The sequence below is a fragment of the Lampetra fluviatilis genome, chromosome 31 (assembly GCF_964198595.1).
Source record: "Lampetra fluviatilis chromosome 31, kcLamFluv1.1, whole genome shotgun sequence".
Classification (NCBI taxonomy): Eukaryota; Metazoa; Chordata; class Hyperoartia; order Petromyzontiformes; family Petromyzontidae; genus Lampetra; species Lampetra fluviatilis.
Genome location: NC_136305.1, coordinates 6,999,010 through 7,021,811, shown reverse-complemented (window position 1 = coordinate 7,021,811; position 22,802 = coordinate 6,999,010). Strand labels below are relative to the sequence as shown.

General features: G+C 44.3%; 1 protein-coding gene across 1 annotated transcript; it reads right to left on the bottom strand.

Annotated features, from left to right (window-relative positions):
• Positions 1-959: 959 nt before the first annotated feature.
• Positions 960-21,411, bottom strand: ERICH2 (glutamate rich 2). Its single transcript, XM_078871193.1, has 6 exons — positions 21,387-21,411; positions 9,824-9,888; positions 6,513-6,715; positions 4,687-4,744; positions 3,488-3,559; positions 960-1,910 (listed from the first exon to the last, which is right to left on the bottom strand). The coding sequence occupies exons 1-6, from the start codon at positions 21,404-21,406 to the stop codon at positions 1,729-1,731; spliced, it is 600 nt and encodes a 199-aa protein (XP_078727319.1). The 5' UTR covers positions 21,407-21,411; the 3' UTR covers positions 960-1,728.
• Positions 21,412-22,802: the final 1,391 nt, after the last annotated feature.

Sequence of the window (22,802 nt, the reverse complement as noted above, 5' to 3'; positions counted from 1 at the left end):
TGGTGGCCTCTCACTCTACCTCTCTGGGCTCTCTATCGGCCGTAAAGAAAAGCCATTGCACGAAACGTTAACTGATCCATATTTTTTTAAAGGCTGTGTTCATAATCAACGTTTTGGGGTTTAGATCGCGTTATTTATAAATGTGTCGTAACCCTCCACCACCCGACACGGCCAATCAGTAAATAAGTATAACCCGTAAAAACAAAGTTTTTCACTATAAATCCTTTATATGCGTGGCAGCGAACTTAATATAAAGGATTTAAAAATATATTCGCCTGTGGAGGACGCGGGGATGGATCCCGCGACCTTTGGCATGGGAAGCGAGGGCGCTACCAACTGCGCTACTCCGCCACGGCCTGTGGAGGGGTTACGCTCTGGGCTCTTATACTGTGACGTTCAGCCAAAGCCAAGAATGAGTTCTATTTGAATATATGTAAAATAAAATTTTTTTGCCTAAAAAGTGTAAAATTTTGGGAATTTTTTTTCACGAACATTAATTGTCTGTCACAACGAGTCTGTGTGGAAAATGTCAGCTCGATTGAATCACGGGAAGTGGGGTAAAAAACGACCGAAAGATTTGCACGGTCGTAAGCAAGCAAGCACGCAAGCAAGCACGCAAGCAAGCAAGCATGCGAACTTAATATAAAGGATTTAAAAAGTGTCACGTTGACAAAAGACAAATAGTTCACTGCTTTAGCCCACCGGTGTGTTGAAGCGTGAAACCACAACATTTACAATTTGAGTACGACGTTTCGCTGGTAATTGCATCCAGCATCATCATCAATTCGCCAGAATGGTGAGGCTCTGCTCTGTCTCCCGTTCTTATATAGAGCAGCAGTAGGGTGACGTCATCATTAACTCATCAGGTGCAACGATTTGAGGGGGGGGTTATTGTAATTATATACTAGATTAGTAATCAGGCAGTTGTTACGATGCGAGTTGTAGATTAGTAATCATTTGGAATGTGTTTTATTGTGATTATGCTACGTTAGTAATCAGTTAGTATTTATTTGCCCTATAAGGAATTGTAATCTATCTTATTTAAGGCTGTGTTATTGATAAATGTTTTTGTTTGTGAGTTGTACTTCTGCATCACGGACAACGCAGAATCACCAACGAAATCTGTCGACGACTGATGAAAAGGCTCGTCCTGCCACAAGCACTCCAGCCACTAATTGTTGAGCCACGTGTGGTAATCATAATAGGCTTTGCATTCAAAATTAAGCCACCGTTGGGTGCCATAGTGTGAAATATAAACGCTTTAAAAGTCAACACCGCTCCACATAACAATGCCACACAAACGTGTTATTGTTGATGCGGGTTTTTTGCATCAGGGAGTGCGCGTTGCATTGAGAACATTGTTGACAAGTAGATAATCAACGCATCATCCTTCTAAAACATTTATCTAACTAACCAAGGAGATGAAGAAATAAAATCAGTCCGTTTATAGATGCGAGGTGGATTATTACAGGACAGAATTGCAAAAAGGTGGTGGGGCAACTTGGGAAGGGCTTCATCCAGCAGTGGAATGACCATGGTCGATGATGTTAATGTCGCTGTTCCATAAAGCATTAACTGCCAAACCGACTATGGCAAGGCACGAGGTATTCAAATAGTCTCTTTGCACTCGGTAATGGACCACTGCTTAATCCTCCAATGTCTCCCTTGATGGAGTGACATTGTCTTGAAATGAGAATGTGCTGACTTGAATCCAATTGTAACGATGTATTATTTGATGCTAATTTGTTGAAGGTTTAAGCATAATGCATTGCGTCTGAAAGGTTCATCTTCATCCTCTTCACTATCATCATCGTCGTCGTCGTCGTCGAGATCATCATCGTCGTCATCATCACTCTCTTCATCATCATCATCTTCATCGCTGCTGTCTTCGTGTTGAGATGCCTCGACCTCTAGCGAAAGCAGACAACGCATACACAGTGTCAGAAAATACACGCAGAAAGATACAGATTCCGATACAATGAATACATGCAGAACAATGTGCAGCGTGTCTAATTCGTGTTGTCTGCTGACCGACAGGCATTCTGAGACAAAGTGTCTTAGTCGTGGTGTTTGTGTAATCAAAGGCAACCCCTTGACCATTTGACTGATGAAGTTTCATCAGCAGTAGGTCCTTTGCTGTAACGCTGCACATTAGCGGGTTGCGGGGTGACAATTCACACATCTTGTGATTTTATGATTTATGGTTGTGATTCGAGAACAGATTACATTTTAATACTGGTGAATGTAGCACCTTTGGTGATTTGAGGGGTGATCTGAAGCCATTAACATACAACACGACATGAATAAAAAATATATTTCTGCAAACACAATTCCATTAAAAAAAACTATTATGGATGATATTTGTCGCGTAAGCTTTGGTGTTAAACTAAAAAGTCTAATGGATGTCGGGGCCTGTGTAAGTCTTGAACCTAGACCTTATTACGTCTCTCGCACAGTACATCGTAACACTTCAGGTAATTCATCAGTTCAGGCTGCCCCGAAACCCTTCTAACTCCGCTCCTTTTATCCTCTTCGCCATCCTTTCTAACGGTCTCCCGAACGACCCCTCATTTCCATTTGGATTGTTTCCCGGGCTCCTTCATATTACCCCGACGACCAATCCGATTGCAATGGTTCTCCACCTTCCAATCAGCTCGTGCACGATGAGGTCGGCTACGCCCCCCGTGATAGCTCCCCGCCAATGAGAGTCGAGACCGCCATTCAACTCGCGAGTCGTTAGTTCCCGGTGAGTATTTATTTGTGTATTTATTTATCAGCAGGGTTCACCTCTCGACATCCCTTACACAAGTATCTGTGAGATATGTAGACATACAGACGCAACGCTGCAACCCTCTGGGAAGTCCTGTGAATCGAGGAAAACAGTCGCCTTCCCAATCATCACGACCTCAATAACGTCCCTCGTCGTCGCATGAAGTCACGGCAAGCTCTTTTGAACTCATGCGCTTAACCTCAAACAATGTCAGTTCAACCCCGGTGAAGACTGGAGAGCTGAATGGAGTTCAAAAGAACTCACAAACAAACACCTTGTTGTGAAAGACCCAACGCAGAAGGTCCCTGAGTTTTATCTTCCACGAAGCTCATGGGCCACCCTAAATCGCATCCGTACAAACCATGGCAGATTCGAAAGACTGATGCACAAATGGAAAATAAAAAAACTCTCCAGTATGCGAATGTGGTCATCTAAAAATTACCATACAACACATAACGATGCAATTCCCGATCCACAAATACGAAGGAGACATTACAGCGATACACTCTGCTGCTCCTGACGCTGCTATCTTGGCTTGACCACCGAAATGTGAAATTGTCATCGTTGCTCTGCATCTACGTCAGCCATACGAAAGAAAGAAGACAGATGGAGAGGGCTACAAAACGAGCAGAGGCAGAGAGAGACTGCAAGGCAGACAGACGGATAAATATGTAGACAGAGAGGACGAACATACAGAGAGGCGGGGAGATGACCGACCTTGAGTGATCCTCGCTTCGATAACAGGCAGGTACTGCTTGGCTTCTGCATTGTGCGGCTCGAAAATCAGGACTGCGAGTGGTGAACGCACACAGGGGGAAGTGTTATAAAACGGCCTAAGGAGCCAAATCCTTCGCAAGTGTGCATCCACAGACAGACAGACGGACAGACAGACAAAAAATGATGTATAATATAAGATTTATAGAGCACCTTAGATACAGTTGTGTTTGTTTCTGATTTTTATGTTTTGATTTTGGCACGTTGGTGACCCAGGTCACTGTTGCAAATGAAACTCATCCTAGTCTCTAGAGTTCTCGCCTGGTTAAACAAAGTATAATAAAAAAAAACTTTAAACTATGCCATTGTGCTCACAGCGAACATAGAGCTGTTGTCTGCAAATGAGTGGAGATTCACTCTATGTTTTGACTGCTCAATCAGATAGGTCAGACGTGTGGATGATGAAAAGCTGATGACATTTGACCGTTGCTCTGCCTGTTGGCTATGAAATAAACCTCAACAGTAAAATTCCATAGATGTTCTCTTGAGAAGCAGGAGATTTATCTTCTTGGTTCTTTCGGTAAAGTCACGTAGAATGGAAATAATAAAATAATAAAAATAAAACATCATTCAGAGTCATTCAGACTCTGCCTTCTCGACAGACCTGTTCTTCACCTGAGGACGGCTGCTTGCGTCGTGAGAATTGTATTTTATTATGTTTTATTTTTATTATTTTATTATTTTCATTCTACGTGACTTTACCGAAAGAACCAAGAAGATGAATCCCTGCAGTCACGAAAGCTTTCAATCGAGAAGCAGGAGATTGTTTGACTTGTTTTGAGTCAATCTGGCCTATATATCTGTATTATTTCAATGCCATTCATACTTATGCTTTTGACCAAATTACCTGGACTGCGTCCGATCTTGTCAGAACGCAGAAGCAAAGCAAAGCTAGGCCTGCAGAGTGCTTGCATGTGCGACCACCGTTCCTAACATGTGCAAGATACTTCTACGGAGCTACGTTGCGGGCGACAGAAGAAAGTGCAGCAAAATCTATTGTTGTACTTTACTTGAGCTTCACCGTCCATGCTCATTGCCATCGCCAATCCACGCTGGCTAGCTGAGTGGAGTATATTCATATAATCCAACAGTAGGTGTATCCCCTGACAGAAGAAAGTAAAAAAATGAACTTCCATACTCACTCATCTCACAGAGCTTCCTTGCTAGCTTGTAGTCGGCACCCATTATCGCTCCAAGGAACTGTTAACAGTCAGACAAATCACCACCTCCAGACACTGCTACAGCGAGAACGCAAATAAACTTTTATTGATCTAGAGGTGGCTGGGTGTGCTCGTGGGCTCAATGGTCATGTCAGAGTCGGTTAGCCAGCCGCTGAGGTCCAAGGTTCCAATCCCAGGCTATGAACTACCCAACACCCTAAGAGTTCCCAAACAGTTACTGCATATTCTTAGGTTTTTTCGGTAAAGTCACGTAGGTAAAAAATTAATAAAAGTAAAAAAGGCAACACAAGCCTCCGTCTTCAGGTGGAACCGTGACAGCCCGATATCTGTATCAGCTGTTGCCTCCGAAACGTCGTGATTTTTGTTTTATTTTTATTTTACTTTTATTAATTTTAATTTTTTACCTACGTGATTTTACCGAAAAAAACCTAAGAATATGAATCCGTACAGTCACGAAAGCTTCAAATCTAGTTACTGCATACTCTTTGGTTCTTTCGGTAAAGTCACGTAGGTATAAAATAAATTAAATTACCGAAAGAACCAAAGAGTATGGATCCTGCAGTCACGAAAACTTCAAATCTAGAGTGTTACTGCGTGTCGAGCTGATGTGTGTCATTGTAATTTTTTTGAAATTTCCATTGCGGGAGTGTTGACAAAAATGGTGAACCCCGTAACAAGAGTTAAATACACCTTCAAATAGCCGTTACGGACCAGCATGGTGTAGTGTGGACAAACAACGCCCATTCGAGATTTGAAGCTTTCGTGACTGCAAGGATTCATATTCTTAGGTTGTTTCGTTCAAGTTACATAGGTAAAAATTAATAAAAGTAAAATAAAAATAAAATAAAAATCACGACAACTTTTCGGAGGCAACACAAGCTTCTGTCTTCAGGTGGAACCGTCACCGCACGATAGCTGTATCACTTGCCTTTGACCAAACGACAGCTGTATCACTTGATACAGCTATCGTGCTGTGACGGTTCCACCTGAAGACGGAAGCTTGTGTTGCCTCCGAAACGTCGTGATTTTTATTTTATTTTACTTTTATTAATTTTAATTTTTTACCTACGTGACTTTACCGAAAAAACATAAAGAATATGAAACAACGCCCATGACAAACGTGGTGTGGAGGTTGTTCGAGACTGGCCTCTATCACAGGAATGTGGAATTTCCACCACTGTCTCAACACTGCCTATGTAAATGAGCACCATATGATGAACATATTTATTTCATATGAATATAACTGGTGCCTAGTTCCTGGTATGTGTTTTCCTCTTTTTCTATCGGTCTATCTGTCGAAAGAGACTCAGTGTGGGGGGTCCGCTTCTTTTAAATAGTCGATTGGATGGAAATGTATATTTGTCAATCCACTGCAGGATTAGGGCCTCCCAATGTGCAGCTTATGGAGGTTATTTAACCATACTTCACCACACTGGTCAGTGCAGGCTGGTGGAGGCGGGGAGCATAGAAGTACAGTCAAATGTATTTTGTTGAAAATGCCCTCTGCTGCACACCACGGCTATTTGAATGCATATTGTCAACCATAAATAGACTGTTGCGTGATTTGGTCATTCCCATAGGTGTAGAAATGCAGAGGGCAAGGGGAAATGTTTAATGTTTTCCCCACCACCAACTCTTTAGACCGAGGGAGAAAGTTATTGCTGTGACCCCTCAACTAATAGCTTCTAATGGCCCCTTTGGCTATGCGATATGAGTCTCCATGGCTACGTGTCTCCCCCTCCAACATCACAAGCATCCACATACATCAGCTGGTTTCTGCACTTCACCTCAGCCATTAACTCAAGGGGTGCCGTCCTCTTCTCCTCTTCGTCGTCGTCATCCTCCTCCTTCTCCACCTCCTCATTCCCATTTGTATTTGCACCATCTTCAAACTGTTTCCCTCCTCCCTGGGCAGCTCCCCCAGTGCCTTTCCCTTTCAACGGTCGCTGTAACCCACCCTGCCTGGCAGGGCTTGAAATATGGCACCGACCTACACACACACATGCACGCGCGCACGTGTGCACGCACACCCATGCAGATTAAAAGACAAAGATACCCCGTATGGTCAACAAAGACTACTGGGGTAAGTGTTGTTAGCGAGCACCTATGAAGGCCGGGGGGTGGCTTGGCCAGAAATACGCCTGTTAGTGATTGTGTCGACAGTACTGATGTTTCCACAATGCACCAAGCACTCATTAAAGAGTAAGTCGACCTAGGGGAGCCCTAGAACTTCAGAATCAAAATCTTTATTTAGACTGCAGGAATCTAATGAGAGATGAAAATATTTTTCACAGATGTCCAGTAAGGACAGGTCAGCAAAGTTATAACAACAAACGATACAACAAAAACGATTGGTGTGAAAACTAGAGATAAGGTAAGCAAGTAACTAAACTAATTAAATAATAGAGACCATATAAGTACAAACTGCATAAGTACATCTAGCCAATGTGTCAACTCTACATTCAAGCTTGGGCAAGGCAACAGAACAACAATAACAGCCCCAGAAGACAACACAGTCCTTCAATAAAAGAGCACATTAAAATGTAACTATTGAGACACGGGTAAGGATCAATGTTACAAATCACATTTGCAAATGCGGTTGTGCTAAAAAGTTGGTGCTGCAACGGCAAAGGCTTTGTCACCTAGGGATAGTTAAAAAGCAATTAGATGTACGTTTTAGGTTGATTTGGTTTGCATGTATGCATGAACTTCGTTCACATCGTACATTTGACAATCGGGTTACTGAATTAGCTAAGTAAAGCACATGTTTTCCAGTACGGATTTTATGAATGAACAGGGCCCAATGTAGATTTTTGGTGTCAAAGATATGTCCTGCTGATCTAAATTTGTGCATTAAATCCATTGATAAAGTCTCGTGAAGTTCTTTGCCATCCAGACTTTTCCAGATATCACTTGCCACTTGAAATAGCCGTGGCCTGAAATTGAATCGAGGTCGCTGTGTTCATAGCGCAGCTTGATAACCACTATGCCACCACTCCCCACATATATACACATACGTAAACATCCATGTGCCCACTCACTCACACACGTATGCACACACACAGAGGCATCCAAAGGCTTGCATTCGTAATGAAGACAAAGAGATGGCTGGGTGGCACAGGAGACTAATATTGTGTCAAGGGCACTGAACCGGTACGACTGGGAGCCTGGGTTCAACTCTAGGCAATCATCCATTAACAAATCAAATATTCCATTTTAGCAGGTTACAGTAAGTATTCTAGTATAGCAGGTTTACTACATCATATATAAACCACAATATTACATTTAGTTTGCCGCAAATGTGCTTACTTCCAAGTGTGAAACTCAAACATGTTGGTTTAATTGACTCGTGACGAACACTGTTTGCAGAGCAACACAAATGCTTGCCCATTCCAGAGCTATAAATGCCTGTTCAACGACTTCAGACGTCGTTTGTGACATTCTATTCGGTTTCTCTGATATAAGGTCGTGCATTGGGATGTTCTCCGAGTTCCAAAATAAAATTGCGTTGTCTTGTGACGTGGTGCCAATTACGGAACTAAAATGTAAACGAGACGTAAAAACACGGGGAAACACGTAGCCAGGTGGTCTTCTTCCTTCGTATGGAATTTGAAAAGCAACGGATGGGTCTTTTTAATTGTACGTTGAGTTTGAAAATAAATCCAGTCATTTAACACGTAGGCTTTCGTGACCAATATTATTCATGATAAAGGTTTTTGGGTTAGATCGCGTTATTTATAAATGTGTCGCAACCCTCCACCACCCGACACGGCCAATCAGTAAAAATTGTGTCACGTTGATAACAGAAAAATAGTTCATTACTTTAGCCCACCGGTGTGTTGAAGAGCGAATCCACAACATTTACAATTTTTTAGTACGACGTTTTGCTGGTAATTACATCCAGTATCATCGGGTGATTTGCCAGAATAGTGAAGCCCTCCCTTCAGTCATGTCTGTGGTCGCCAGGTGGATTCCATTTGTACCTTCTGCAAAAGCGTGCGATGGGCAACGTTCCGTGATGCGAGTCACAATTAGGTGACTTTAATTCCACACAATTAGGTAACTTAATTCCACACGTCTGGCGGAGGTAGCCTGCATCACCCGTGCGTATGGAATTATAAAATGGTTAAGAGCTTCGCGAACGAGACAAGGAGAGTCCAGGTTAGTTCCTTTGTTGGATCTTTAATAAGTGACCTGGTAAGATATATTTCTGGCACCCCACATATCCCAGATGGCGGTTTTGAGATGAGACTTCAATGTTAGAAAGTGAGTGCAGTTATGAAATCAGGCAGTAGGAAGTTGGGACAATGTATGCTGGCATCTACAGCATTGGCTGTAATGACTTCTTATCTTGTACAGGTAGTTGTCGATTGTAATCGTCGAAGCTGGGTTGAGATGCAACACATTCCTGCGGAGGGAGCTGGTAGGAGCGTTGGGTTGCTCAGTCAATGGCCAGGGTCAACGGCGGCGTGGTGTATTCCGCAAATATGCCCGACTGTGAGGGCGGGCACAAGCCGGCGTGAGTAGGTTAAACGTTGAGTTTTTTAAAGGCACCACGGGGTGACCAGTCCCTCCCTGCCCAGCCCCACCCCTCCCACCCCCACCCTCCCCACCCCACCCAGCCCCTCCCCACCCTCCTCTCTCCACCCAACCCCACCCCTCTCATTTTTGGATGCACGAATGGACAGATGGACGGACTCAATAATCCCCTGTGGGCTGGTGTAACCAAGAGGTTCCTACCAGTATTAACCAAGCCAAATTTCTCATGCGATGTAACCTTTTTGTGCAATTATTGGTGATAAGGCTGAGACCAAAAAAATCACTACCCAGGAAAAAACCTGGTTGAATTTTTAGTGGCTCAAATCTTCAATCAACTCCATCATCTATCTGCGTTTAAAATCAGCACCACTTAGTTGGCTAACCCCGTCTAAAGACTAACTCCGAAATGTAAAAAATATGGAATTTCCACCACTGGCTTAGGTTTGCCAGTGATGATAAACACCTCTCAATGACTTGGGTTTGTTTAAATTATCTCTCACCTTGCTTGTAATGTAGTGGTGGAGCAAATGAATGGTACAGGAAATAATGTGATTCTTACCATCATTGTGAGTACAGGCACCTGGATGCCTCATTCGGCAGTACTCCTGAGACAAGGCAGCCCCACTGCGCACCACACACAAACACATTCTCCTTAACCTTTAGCTTCTCCTACAAGGATATAATTATGATGTGCTGTAACGGTTGGCACACTGAACTTGTAATCCAGATGTCACCAGTTTACGTCTCCCAGCATGGCATTTGACACAAATGGTCAAGTTCTTTTTAAATCTGCCAGCTGCCCACCCAGAAGTACAAATGTGTGCACCACAGCGATCGGCAGGGCAATTGTGGTGGCGTAAAGTGGAGGCCCTTCCACCAGCAATGGTGTGAGAAAAAAATTGCAGGGCTGCACATATACCACCTTTAACTTATTTTTACAGGGAGATATATCTACAGTCATTTATTTAAAAATATATATATAATTTATCTGGCTGGGTGGTCCTGTTGGAACAGTGCTTGACTCACGATCACAAGGGCACGGGTTAAAATCCTGATCGTAAGTTCATTCCTCTGGGTTCAGTACCGCATTGTGGGAAGTCAACAGTGGTCTACATGTGAAGAGACTGGCATTTAACGCGGGAATGTGGCACTCTCATAATCGGTTTTACGTTGGTAATGAAGATGAGCTACACCCCAATGAGCAAGAAAAAATCCCATTTATATTTGAATAGCATTATCGACATGAAATCATGAGATGAAGGCATTTTCATCCAGAACTCACGCAACGAGCAAAAAGTTATTTGTGCATCGCAAAAAAAAAGTCATCAGCAATTGATCAATGCATTCGTCAAAAAAGCTAATATTTTTCCTATCTACGTGACTTCACCGAAAGAACCAAAGAGTATGAATTCCTGCAGTCTAGAAAGCTTCAAATCAGGAGCAAATATGTATTTCAGGCATTGGTAGATGGATTAAGACCATCGATTTAAACACTTGAGAATCTGGTTTCATTGTGTATGAATCAAAGCCAGATTCGAACCCACGTCTCCTTAGCATGCCAGCTCAGTTCTCCAACATAGCCATGCTGAATCACCTGAGTCCCCCTCGCCACCTCCTCTGGCAGTCATGCCCTTCTGTGGCATGAAACAATTAGTAGGAACCAAAAGAATCAAATGAATGTGTTTGAAAAGTGAGAACATTGATTTTGTCAACAATAAATCACTTTTGTGTCCAGATGTAATGATCCTGAGCATGTCAAGTGTAATGGTCATTTAGTCAATGTATGTGACCTTAGCCTAAGGCAAACATTTGGTCTAGGCGAAGAAGTCGTCTTTGGTTTCTCATTGCGCTTCGTGACTTGTTTTTAATCACAACCATCGCCGCTGTTGTGATCATCATCTGCTCACCACTAAGCCGGTTTGCATCGAATCCGGTGTTTGATTCCTACTGCGGTCTCTAAACAGTAATTTCTGCCAAAGTGCCAGTATTTTGTTTCAAGGATTCAAAGGTGGAAATAAGATCATGAACTGTCCACACACAAAACTGGGATTAACCACGAGTGCCTGAACTTCAAATCTGAAACCATAACTTTGGTATTGCCAGCTAAGTGTGTATGACATGGCCATGATAAGCCACTAAAGCTATCTAGGTATTTCTCTCACAGTATTCTTTCACGGAATTTTTTTTTTAATATGGCGTGTCGTTTAAAATGTTCATGAATATAACTATTTGGCAGCTATAGCGAAATCAAATCAATAAACTCAGTACAAATTGGCTCAGTGGGAGCAAGCTGACCACTCAGAATTACCACCCATTCAGTGTGCTTGATGATGGTAAAACAATTCAACAGAAAGGCCACCTTGGGACATGTCTCCCATTATGCCTTTACATGTTGATAGCTTGCATTCTTGACAGTTTGGTTAAATGGCAGTTCGATTAAAGGAGTATGTGCAATATTCACCAATGGATCCTAAGAATTCTAAATATGCTTTAGATGTACTCTGAATCGAGCATCTCCACTGAATCCTAAACATGCCGAAAATGCCTTAGGTTCTGAGTATTAAGCATTACCACCAGCGCATCCTAAGAATAATTAATATACATTACCACGTTTTAAGATGCATTGCTTTGATTAATTAATGAAAATATTTAACGTGGATAATCCCTTGAGATGGAACGTTTTATTTGCAAGTGTATACAGGGTGTGATTTGATTCATACATTGCGTACACGTAATGACACGCATACAAACATATTAAATATAGCTATTCTACCACTAAATTATTTGACTTAAATTTTAAGAATAATAAAATATTTTTTACGACCTGTACCTACACAGCCATGTACCTATTCTCGTTTAGAAAATCAGGAATGTCCTCTGACAAATCAGAATGCAATCAATATTTTTTTGGTGTGCCAATATCGCCCGAAATGGAGTAGGCATGAGTGCACATTAAAACGCAACGGGAACGGTGCATGGGAGACGGAACAACATGAACATATGAAGACCTTCACGACCTCAGCGGCTAACACCGACAGCTCCCAAAGAGGGCTCTGGGCTATGTTACCAAACTGGACGTGGCGGTTTTGCCTCTCCTCCCTCATCTCTGCATTTCACCCCCACTTTGGCTCATGAGCAAAAAACGAATGCCCAGCTACACACCGCCAAGGACAAGCCAGAATGGTGTATGGGCAAGATCAAGGTAACGCTTAAATCCTGAAGTGTAGTTTGCGTACAAGCATGTGCACCTGTGTGTTTGTCTTTGTGTCTCCGAGTGTGTAAATGTGTCTTACGCGTGTTTCTGTGCGTCGTGTATGTGAATGGTAGTATAGCAGGTAGTGTAGCAGTTAGCGCGCTGCTCTACAAACCTGGTGATCAGGGTTCGATTCCCGCTCACGGCCAACATCAGTGACGATTATCTGAACCGGTCCTGGGCCTCCCCTAGGTCGACTCAGCCTCAAATGAGTACCTGGTGCGGTGTGTAAACATCGCCACTGGGGAGACAAATGTGGCCGGGCATGGTGTTGGCCACCCACCCCCTCGTGTGCCGTGCCGGCCTTCATAGATGCTCGCTAACAGCACTGGCCCCTACAGTATGTTAAGGCTATACGGGGGATCTTTGTCTTTGTGTATGTGTGTACCTGGCCTTGTGTATGCCTTAACGTATGTGTCAAAGTGTGTGTGTGCTGGCTAATAGCATATGCCCCAACAGTCTATTAAAGGTTATACGGGGGATCTTTGTGTGTGTGTGCATATATGGAACGGTAGTGCAGTGGTTTGTGCACTACGTTGCATCAAAGATATATGGGCTCGATTTCCAGCCATGCACAACATTAGTAAGCAATATCTAAACCCGGCCCCTAGGTTTACTCAGCCTAGAATATATTACCTAAGAGTGTTTGTATAATTAAAGAACAGGGAGACAAAGGCAGCCAGCGGAGCATGGTACTGGCAAAATCACCCCATCAAGCACCATGCTGACTCTAGTCAGTGCTTCATATGCACTTATGGTCTTTTAGTGTGTGTGTGGTTTTTTTAAGTAGTGGGGAGCGGTAGTGTGGCGGTTAGCGAACTGCGCTACATACCTGGCGACCCGGGTTCGATTCCCGCTCATGACCAGCATCAGTGATGAATATATGAACTCAGCCTCAAATTAGTACCTGATGCGATGTGTAAACATTGCAACTTGGGAGACAAATGCGGCCAGGCGTGGTGTTAGCCACCCACCCCCTCGTGTGCGTGCCAGCCTGTATAGGTGCTCGCTAATAGCACTTGCCCCAACAGTCTGTTGGGGCTATATGGGGGATCTTTGGCTTTTTTAAGTTCAATCAATCATCATACGTTGGACGTTACGTCACGTAAGGATATAAATCAAAGTGTCACCAAGCGGGGTAGTGCTCATCTTTGTTGCCCTCAGCTAGTTTTTGAAATGTGACATTCTAATGAAATTACCAGTGCCTCTATCGATAGCAGACAACCAATTTCTACTCCTGACAAAATAGTAACAATTTTATTGATCCTGAAAGAATAACTAGCAGTCAACCCTCAACAACGACATGAACTAGTCACCAATTGCAATCCTAGTGGAATTACTCCGGACTCTAACTTTAGAGGTTTCTTTTATTTAACGTAACGTAGCTTAGGACCCCGTCGTCATGAGATAATGCCGACGTGGAGATCGTATGACCGAGCAGACCGCGATGACTTGAAGACAGTGATGACTTGAACACAGTTAGGACGTGAAGACAGCTACGATGGCCCGAGTCCCTCTCCACAGACCCCGAACATCCCTTCTTGCCCTGCTTTTATCCTCGTGGATTCTCCAGGGGTATTTCCCCAGCTGTCTCTTTTGGACACTCTGGGGAATTTCCCCACCCAAGATCCTCCAGACTTGCTGCATCCAGCCTCGCCGACACCCTGTCTTCACCTCGAGACTTACCAACACAGTCTTTACATCAGTACTAGGCCACAACCAAATGGATAATGATATAACTGATAGTTACCTACTACTGTTATAATCATCAACCATGACCGATTTACAGCTGGATGAAGACCTACTCAAGTCATCAACACGCTTAAATTTCTTATTTCCAGGGCCCCCAAACCTACCTTACCCCTACCAACCAACAACAGCGGGAAGGGAGGCGGGGTATGAATGTTCTTTTCAGATATCAGCCTCAGGCAGTTCCAGCTGAAATAAAGCCCTGAACATCACAAGCTTTCGCAATCCTGAAATTACGGTAATTGCTTCATCTCCACAATGGACGCGTTCCTCCTTTGCACCATTTTGTTTGCGCAAATGTTGTTCCCAGTTTCATTGCGCGTATATTTATCCACACATATCCAACCAAGTCTTCCTTTAAGATACACAAACGAACTAAATCACGGTAACAAACAGATTAACAGAGAAGCAAACAATTGGCGACAATTTCGTGAAATATCGACAGGAAATATTTTTGCACCGAAAATTGCCAGAAACTAATTTTCCACCAACATGTCGATTGAGACTTGTGTTTTCCCAGTGGGCATATGCAATTACGTTATGCAATTAAACGAGCTATTAATGGACTACACTGCTAGTGGTGCACATGCACAAATACAACGTTGCCTCGGCTGAGACCATAAAACTCATTACACGTGACAACCTGGTTTATTGAGTGGCTACGGTCAGGAATCGAACCAAAGTCCTCAGAGATGCTGTCTCAATGTTGATACAGGTAACAGCTCTCCGAGACACCTTGCCTCAGGGATCAAACTTATGAGTTACTTAATAATAGGTCTCTCTCACGTGACGATGTCCAGCGTTCCTTCACGCTCGGTCAAGTGGCTGGCCACAAGGCAATCATCCACGACACACATACCCTTTATACCCCTTTGCAATGATTGGCTGAATTAAGCTGAGCATCAGAAGATATTATCCATTTTTTTGGTGCAGTTATTGGTGACTGGGTTGAGACCATCAACCTCACGATACATAACCTGGTTGAATCTCTAGTGGCTGAAACCCAAATTCAACCCCAAGTTCTCAGCGGTGCGAGCTCAGCGAGTCTGACACAAGCATTGAGCCAAATAAGCCACCCACCACCCAAAAGACTGCATTATTGCCAATACTTTTCCCAGTGATTGCAAACAAAGAGAGGGATAATAATTTGACAAGACCAGCATGACAGTCCCATCAATATGGTATTAAGGTGCAAATGTCAATACATCTATAAATCAATTCCTTTAGTTACAATACCCATTTTCAACTCAACTTCTCCATTAGCCTAACACCATACTCTTTGGTTCTTTCGGTAAAGTCACGTAGGTATAAAATAAAACCAATGCGCTAGGAAAGCACACGTTGAGACTACTTATTTTACCTGGGGCAACACATACGTCTTTTAAAGTAACAAACTTAGCTGCTTTATCACACGTGTGTGTTACCTGGGGCCAAACAAAAATATTGCCCGTACTTGATTTTTTTTCTTTTACAAAAAAAGGAATGTACTTCATTCTGGACCAAGTGTGTAATTCAGCTGATGGAGAACTGGTGGGTCATCCAACGATGTGTATGAACAAGTGAAAACGTCTACGCTCAAACCAACGTGGGGTGGACAGGCAGGGCTCACCTCCAATGGTGTCCCTGAACCAGTGTTGAAAACGTCTGTTTGCTGTGACATGTGCCAATCTCTACGTAGGTCAACCACTATTAACTTCGTACAAGTATCAAGATTTCATCATGGCAAAAGCCACCGATGCTACCACACCTCGTCAGTGGCTTCTTTCTTTTAATTGCAGCAGCTGCACAGTAGACGTGGGACCTCAAAAATATTTCCTAACAGTATTCCAGCATTTGCTCATAGGTCTTCCCCTTGGTCGCCAAATTAGTTGAGACCGTTCAGTCCTTCCTCCATCCTGTACACATCGCACCTTAGGTAATCTATTTTTTGCGATATATCTACAACACTTGCCTGCTATGTTTTCTTTCGGACTTCTACATAGCTTATCCTATAACTTAAAAACATAGCTTTTTATAGTAAATACAGTGATCAATACAGTATTGGTTTTGGGTTATGCCACGTGGTAGATCTATTCCAAAATTATTGTCATTCACCCTCCCCCACCCGACAATATTGTCAGATGTATAAAGATGTTATTTATACGTGCCAATTTATTGATCAAATTCTGACCAATACAGCTGATTGGTGGCTTAAACATTTCATGACTGTTTTTACAGCAACCTACAATGTTTTGCTCAAACTGTTTGAGCTACATCAGGAAATTAACATGGAAATTGAGTGTGCTTTCTCAACTGACTCTGTACTAAAGTAAGTCTATGCTAAAGTAACTTAAAACTCTTTTAACTTCCAAATGATTCATACAAAGTGCAGCGGAGTCACCACATATCTTATGATCTAAAAGTACTGTACAGCAAGCAATACATATTTTATGTGGGTGGATTGCGCAATGGTTACAGCATTTGGTTTGGAATTGGAGAGCAGAGCTCAAATCGAGTTAGGAGGTTGAATCAACCTTCATCCCTCCAGGATCTAATAAAAGTACCACTCATACTCTTTGGTTCTTTCGGTAAAGTCACGTAATTAAGATTTTGGAAATCTTTTTGGTAACACCTGCTATGCATGGTAACGTGATGGTTTTGATCGGCTTCTTAGGGGGTTGTTTCTCCATGGTTGGAGAAACAGCTTTGCCAATACATGCAGTCCGAGTACCCATTAATCATGAGGGCCTGGTGTACATGTTCCAGTTCACTGGCTAGGTGGTGTTGGTTCGTAAAGCTGTTTCTCTTAAACAAACACAAGATCCAGGTCTGATTCAATACAGTACACAAAATCCGTCATCTAATCCCATCTGTGAAGGATGTCATTCCTGACATGCAATATCCTGGAGTCTGCAAACTGAGTTGTACCTGCGGTGGCAGTTACATTGGGGAAACGAAACGACATGTCTCGGACCGTGTTCGCGAACACACGGCAGATCTGAAACACGGCTGAACCAATACCTCTGCCGTGGCTGACCATTGCTATAACGCTGTGGGCTCGCATGATATTGTTTTTTCCGAGACCAAGGTACTCTGCAAACTTTTGGGCTACTATCAAAGGTTTGTTCATGAAGCCATCTAGATATATAAACATAGACATAACTTCAACCGAGAAGATGGATACAAATTGAGAAATCATTGGAAGGATGTTATTAACCAGATAAAACCTTAACTGTTTATGGTTGTTCCATCATATCTGCCGGGTACTCGTCTATTTTCCCGAGTTAATTTCCCCCCCCCGCATCCCCAGCGTCCCACTTCCAGCCCCGCCCACTCACCCCCCCAGATTCACTTCCTCTCTCCCCCTAGCGCTCACGCAGCCCCCCCATCCCCCTACCCCACCTCCCTCTCTCTCTCTCTCCCCCCTTGCTCCCCCCCCCCTTTCTTTCCTATATAACCTCTTGCCACGGCAGCTCTCTCGCCCACTGCATTGGCATTGTTGCTGCATTGGCACTGTTGCCGCATTGGCATTGCTGCTGCATTGGAATTGTTGCTGCATTGTTACTCGCGCACCGCCCATGCTCCTGGTGCTGTTGATACACTTGGGCTACGCCCAGTCCCAAACCTTTATAAACAGTTTGCCTTTAGAGGCCGACTCCTTTGCCTGATGACGACCGCTTGTGTTGCGATCGAAACGTCGTGATTTGTTTCATTTTATTTTAGTTCTAACTACGTGACTTTACCGAAAGAACCAAAGAGTATGGATTCCTGCAGTCACGAAAACTTCAAATCAAGAAGTACCACTCGGTTGGAAGTCAACAATGGTTGTCTTTGGCTAAAATTGCCCCAATTATTGTAATGTCGAAACCCCACATCTGGCTCAGGATAAAAAATTACATGAGCATTCGCCCCCCCCCCCGCATTCATTTGAATGAGAAACTACTTTGACGCAAGTCTGCAGTGTTAATCGAACCAATTACTCCATGTAAATGGCTGAGCAGCAGCGTGTCCGCTGCTTGTTGCAAAGGTTCACGGCTCAGGCCCAGCGCCATCCTGGATAATACTGCTGTTGTGTATTCACCAAAAAATAACCACCGTCTGTTTCACAGTGAACGCCAAAGATCATGTGACGTTATTTGAATAAAAAGGCCAGATGTCCTGGCATTCATGGTACAAATTTGCCGACAAATATTATCCACAAAATAACCTGTTTTATGTTAAAAACCACACAGCAACATCGTCCCCGATTGGCAGACAATACGAGCATGTGAAGCATGGCACCTTCACGATAGCTTTGCACGACAAGAATGGCGCAAATACAAATATACTAATTATGTTTTATGAAGTGTTATTAAATGGCTCAGTGGTGAGCGTTCGGTTAACATCCAGTTAATTCCCAGCAGGCCGCGTGTGCAGGAGATGTGTAAGGCACAATCCCATTCCAGCATTAGCATTTACATACGCACGGGTATGAGGACAGGCTATTAATAACACGAGGCAGCACTCGCGCTGGTAATGTCAAGGTGCTGTGGAAATTTAACAATGCGGACATTAACACTAACCCTGGGTAGGCTTAACGTTGCGAGGAAATATGAATTGGGTTTCAGTGTGAGTGTTTCCTTTTAGGGGGATAATTGGTGCAATAAATAATGTGCCTACTACACACGTTTGCACCGAGAACGTGACATTTAATCAATGAAGATGCAGAAATATATACTTTTAAAATATGCACCTGTTACAATGCTTTGCTCAGCGTGAGTGGATGGGACAGTCAGTGTGGATGATAATCTATCTGGTCCTGATTGCAGATCAAGTCAGTCTTCAAGCTCAAATGCGCTCTGGACAACACTCAAGTCTGTTCGCAGCCTTGAGTGGTTAATTTTCAAAACGATCACTGTTGACTTCCTACGAAGATGATTTCCTACAAAGTTCCAATTTTATCAACATCAAAAGAATGATGTGATAATGGCACAATTACAATACAACTGCTGGGATCTGCAGATATGATGGCAAATACAAAATGTTTGACTATACTGTTTTTTCCCAAATCACTCACACCTATCTTCTAGTTGATTAAGAATGCGACATTCAGACCCCTTTCATTCCCGTGAAATCACATCACTCAAACCCTTATGCCCCTCCATTGATTTCCATCCCAAACACAAATTCTAAAAAAAGTTCATGGACTCACCCCCCCCACCACCGACCCGTCACATCACATCTCACTCTATCCCAGGTTTAATCCCAAGGTTTAAGCGTTCCTCTTCAAGTTCAAGTTCAAGTTCATTTATTAGGTATAGCCCTGTGAGCCATTCAGCTCTTGAATCGGGTGCAACCGCAACAAACAAAAAACAAAAACATGAACAAAAAAACATCTTAAAGTGAATATGTGACTAAGTGCAAACAGAAAATCCAAGAAAAGACAGCAAAATATTGCAGAAAAAACACCGTACACCAACGCTGTGTGCAAAAATCCCAGTGGGATGCAAGTCAAACAACAACAACAACAACCACAAGACAGCTTAAATTAAGGTCATCAGTCTAACTCTGTACTACAACAAACAAACATGGCTAAATCAATAAACTTTTCGAAATCACCAAAATAAAGCCATGAAAGCAATGAAAAAGCAATCATAGGAACTGTGACAGAATTTTCACAATAAATGGCATAAACAACATGTACTACCAAAACCCTGCAGCCATAGCTGGCTGCATGAGTCACTCCACCTTTAAGATCAGCACACTAAATCAAAACACAGGTCATACTTTGTAGCGATCATCCGGAGCGAAACATTTTATTTTAGGTCACTGAATAGCACTGGCAGCTAGGGGTGTACAACTCCTCTAGAGCAGTTTTGAGTGAAGATCTCATAGGTAGTGACTCAAGTTTCAATTTATTGGCAACAGCATTCCAGACCCTGGGGGCATCAATAGCAAAGGCCCTTCCTCCAGTATATGTACGGCAATAGGGAATATTAAGCTGGTAAATGAGTGTAGACCTTAGGTCAAATTTGTTCTTTGAAACAGAGATGAGATCCAGCAGGTAATCTGCAGATTCTTTTGCAAGTACATCATGAATAAATAAGATCTGGTGCACAAGCCGTCGAACATTCAGAGATGTTAAGTTTGACCCAATGTAGAGGTCACAGTGGTGAGTCCTATATGGGCAGTTCAATGCAAATCTTAAGGCCGAGTGATACATTGAGTCAAGCTTCTTCAGTACAGTACTTGGGGCTGATTTATAAACAATGTCACAGTAATCAAGTAGAGGCAGTATGGTAGCTCTTAGGGGGTTCATAAAGGCTCCAGCAGACACACAACCAGCATTGCTGACGTCTTGGGTTAAATACCTGGCGCTGGGCTTATCAGTCAGCAGTGAACTGACAAAACAGCTGTGAATTATTTTTGTTTGTTTTTAGTATGGGGCCGTCCATAAATGACGTCACGCGATTTTGGACGATTTTTGACCCCCCCCCTCGTCACACGGCGTCAAAGTCAGACCCCCCCCGTCAAATATGACGTCACAAAGCTCTGCCCCCCTCCCTAAAACCATATTTCCATTTTGAAAATAAAACTTTCTTCAAATCGCTTTAAACTACTGTCATTGCAGTGCGTATTTAATGTGTTGTTATAACAATTATATTATTTATTTAAAGTTGCGCATTTTGATGTGACGTCACATTTCTCCCCCCCCTTCTCGTCACACATCGTCACAAATGTCTGACCCCCCTCCCCCCCTAGGTGCGTGACGTCATTTATGGACGGCCCATATGCTTTGAATTAGGTCATTGAAAGGACCGCCGAAGCAGTGATAGCGCCTTGCAAAACATACTATTGAAAATGAAACAATGACACGTTTGATACGAACGAATTTGCGTGTTTAATCGTAGTTAAACAAATAAAACAAATCTTAAGTTTTAAAAAAGAGCCTTCGCAACGCGTTTACGCGCCCCAAAGTCGGCCGGCGAGGTGTTAGCCCCCACCTCCCCGTTCCTTTTAAAAGTGGCGTCAACAAAAAATAGCAGCGTCAATAACAGTAAACGTTACTTCACCAAGGCGACAATGATGTTTAAAAAGTTATAACGAGGCGTGTTTGCCGAGTTGTCGATTAATAAACATTCAGCAGCCGCCACCATGTTACCTTGGCTTCCCGGTTGCCATGGCGACGCGCGACCGGAAGTGGAAATGACGAGTCACGCGAAGGTGGGGGGGAGAGGAGGGGGTGTGGGGGGATGTGGAGGGAGGGGTTGTGGGGGGATGTGGAGGGAGGGGTGTGGGGTGAGAAGGTTGGGGTGTGGGGGGGATGATAAGGGAGGGGTTGTGGGGGGATGATAAGGGAGGGGTTGTGGGGGGATGATAAGGGAGGGGTTGTGGGGGGATGTGGAGGGAGGGGTGTGAAGGGATGAGAGGGGAGGGGTTGTGGGGGGATGTGGAGAGAGGGGTGTGGGGGTGAGAAGGTTGGGGTGTGGGGGGATGATAAGGGAGGGGTTGTGGGGGGATGTGGAGGGAGGGGTGTGGGGGTGAGAAGGTTGGGGTGTGGGGGGATGATAAGGGAGGGGTTGTGGGGGGATGTGGAGGGAGGGGTGTGAGAAGTTTGGGGTGTGGGGGGATGATAAGGGAGGGGTTGTGGGGGGATGTGGAGGGAGGGGTGTGAAGGGATGAGAGGGGAGGGGGTGTGGGGGATGTGGAGGGAGGGGTGTGGGGGTGAGAAGGTTGGGGTGTGGGGGGATGATAAGGGAGGGGTTGTGGGGGGATGTGGAGGGAGGGGTGTGGGGGTGAGAAGGTTGGGGTGTGGGGGGATGATAAGGGAGGGGTTGTGGGGGGATGTGGAGGGAGGGGTGTGAAGGGATGAGAGGGGAGGGGGTGTGGGGGATGTGGAGGGAGGGGTGTGGGGGGATGAGGAGGGAGGGGGAGTGGGGGATGTGGAGGGAGGGGGAGTGGGGGGATGTGTGGGGGGTGGGTGTGAAGGAGGGGGTGTGGGGGGGTGAGGAGGGAGGGGTGTGGGGGGATGTGTGGGGGGTGGGTGTGAAGGAGGGGGTGTGGGGGGGTGAGAAGGGAGGGGGTGTGGGGGGGTGAGAAGGGAGGGGAAATGGGGGGATGTGGAAGGAGGGGTGTGGGGGGATGTGGAGGGAGGGGTGTGGGGGGGTTGGAGGGAGGGGGTGTGGGGGGATGAGAAGGGAGGGGGTGTGGGGGGATGAGAAGGGAGGGGGATGTGGAGGGAGGGGGTGTTCACAATATCCGGTAGTCGAACTTGTGTCGCCGGTAACCTGCTACCATGGCAGGATGGCATCTGATTCGGTTGTCAGCGCTTTTGCTGCTGCTACCGCTGAGCTGCTGCTACCAATCTTACCGCTGTCATCATTCCTGAACCAGCCGCTGCTGTCACAGCTGCTGCTGCTGCTGCTTTTTCAACCACTCATTTTGGTTCCTAATTGATGTTTGGGTCAGATTGCGTGAGTAAATTGTGTTGTCGTACACCACCTAACACAGCCACAAATCCGGACGACTGCCTGATGATTGATGCTGGTTGTATTCTGCCAGCTAAAACGCCGTACAC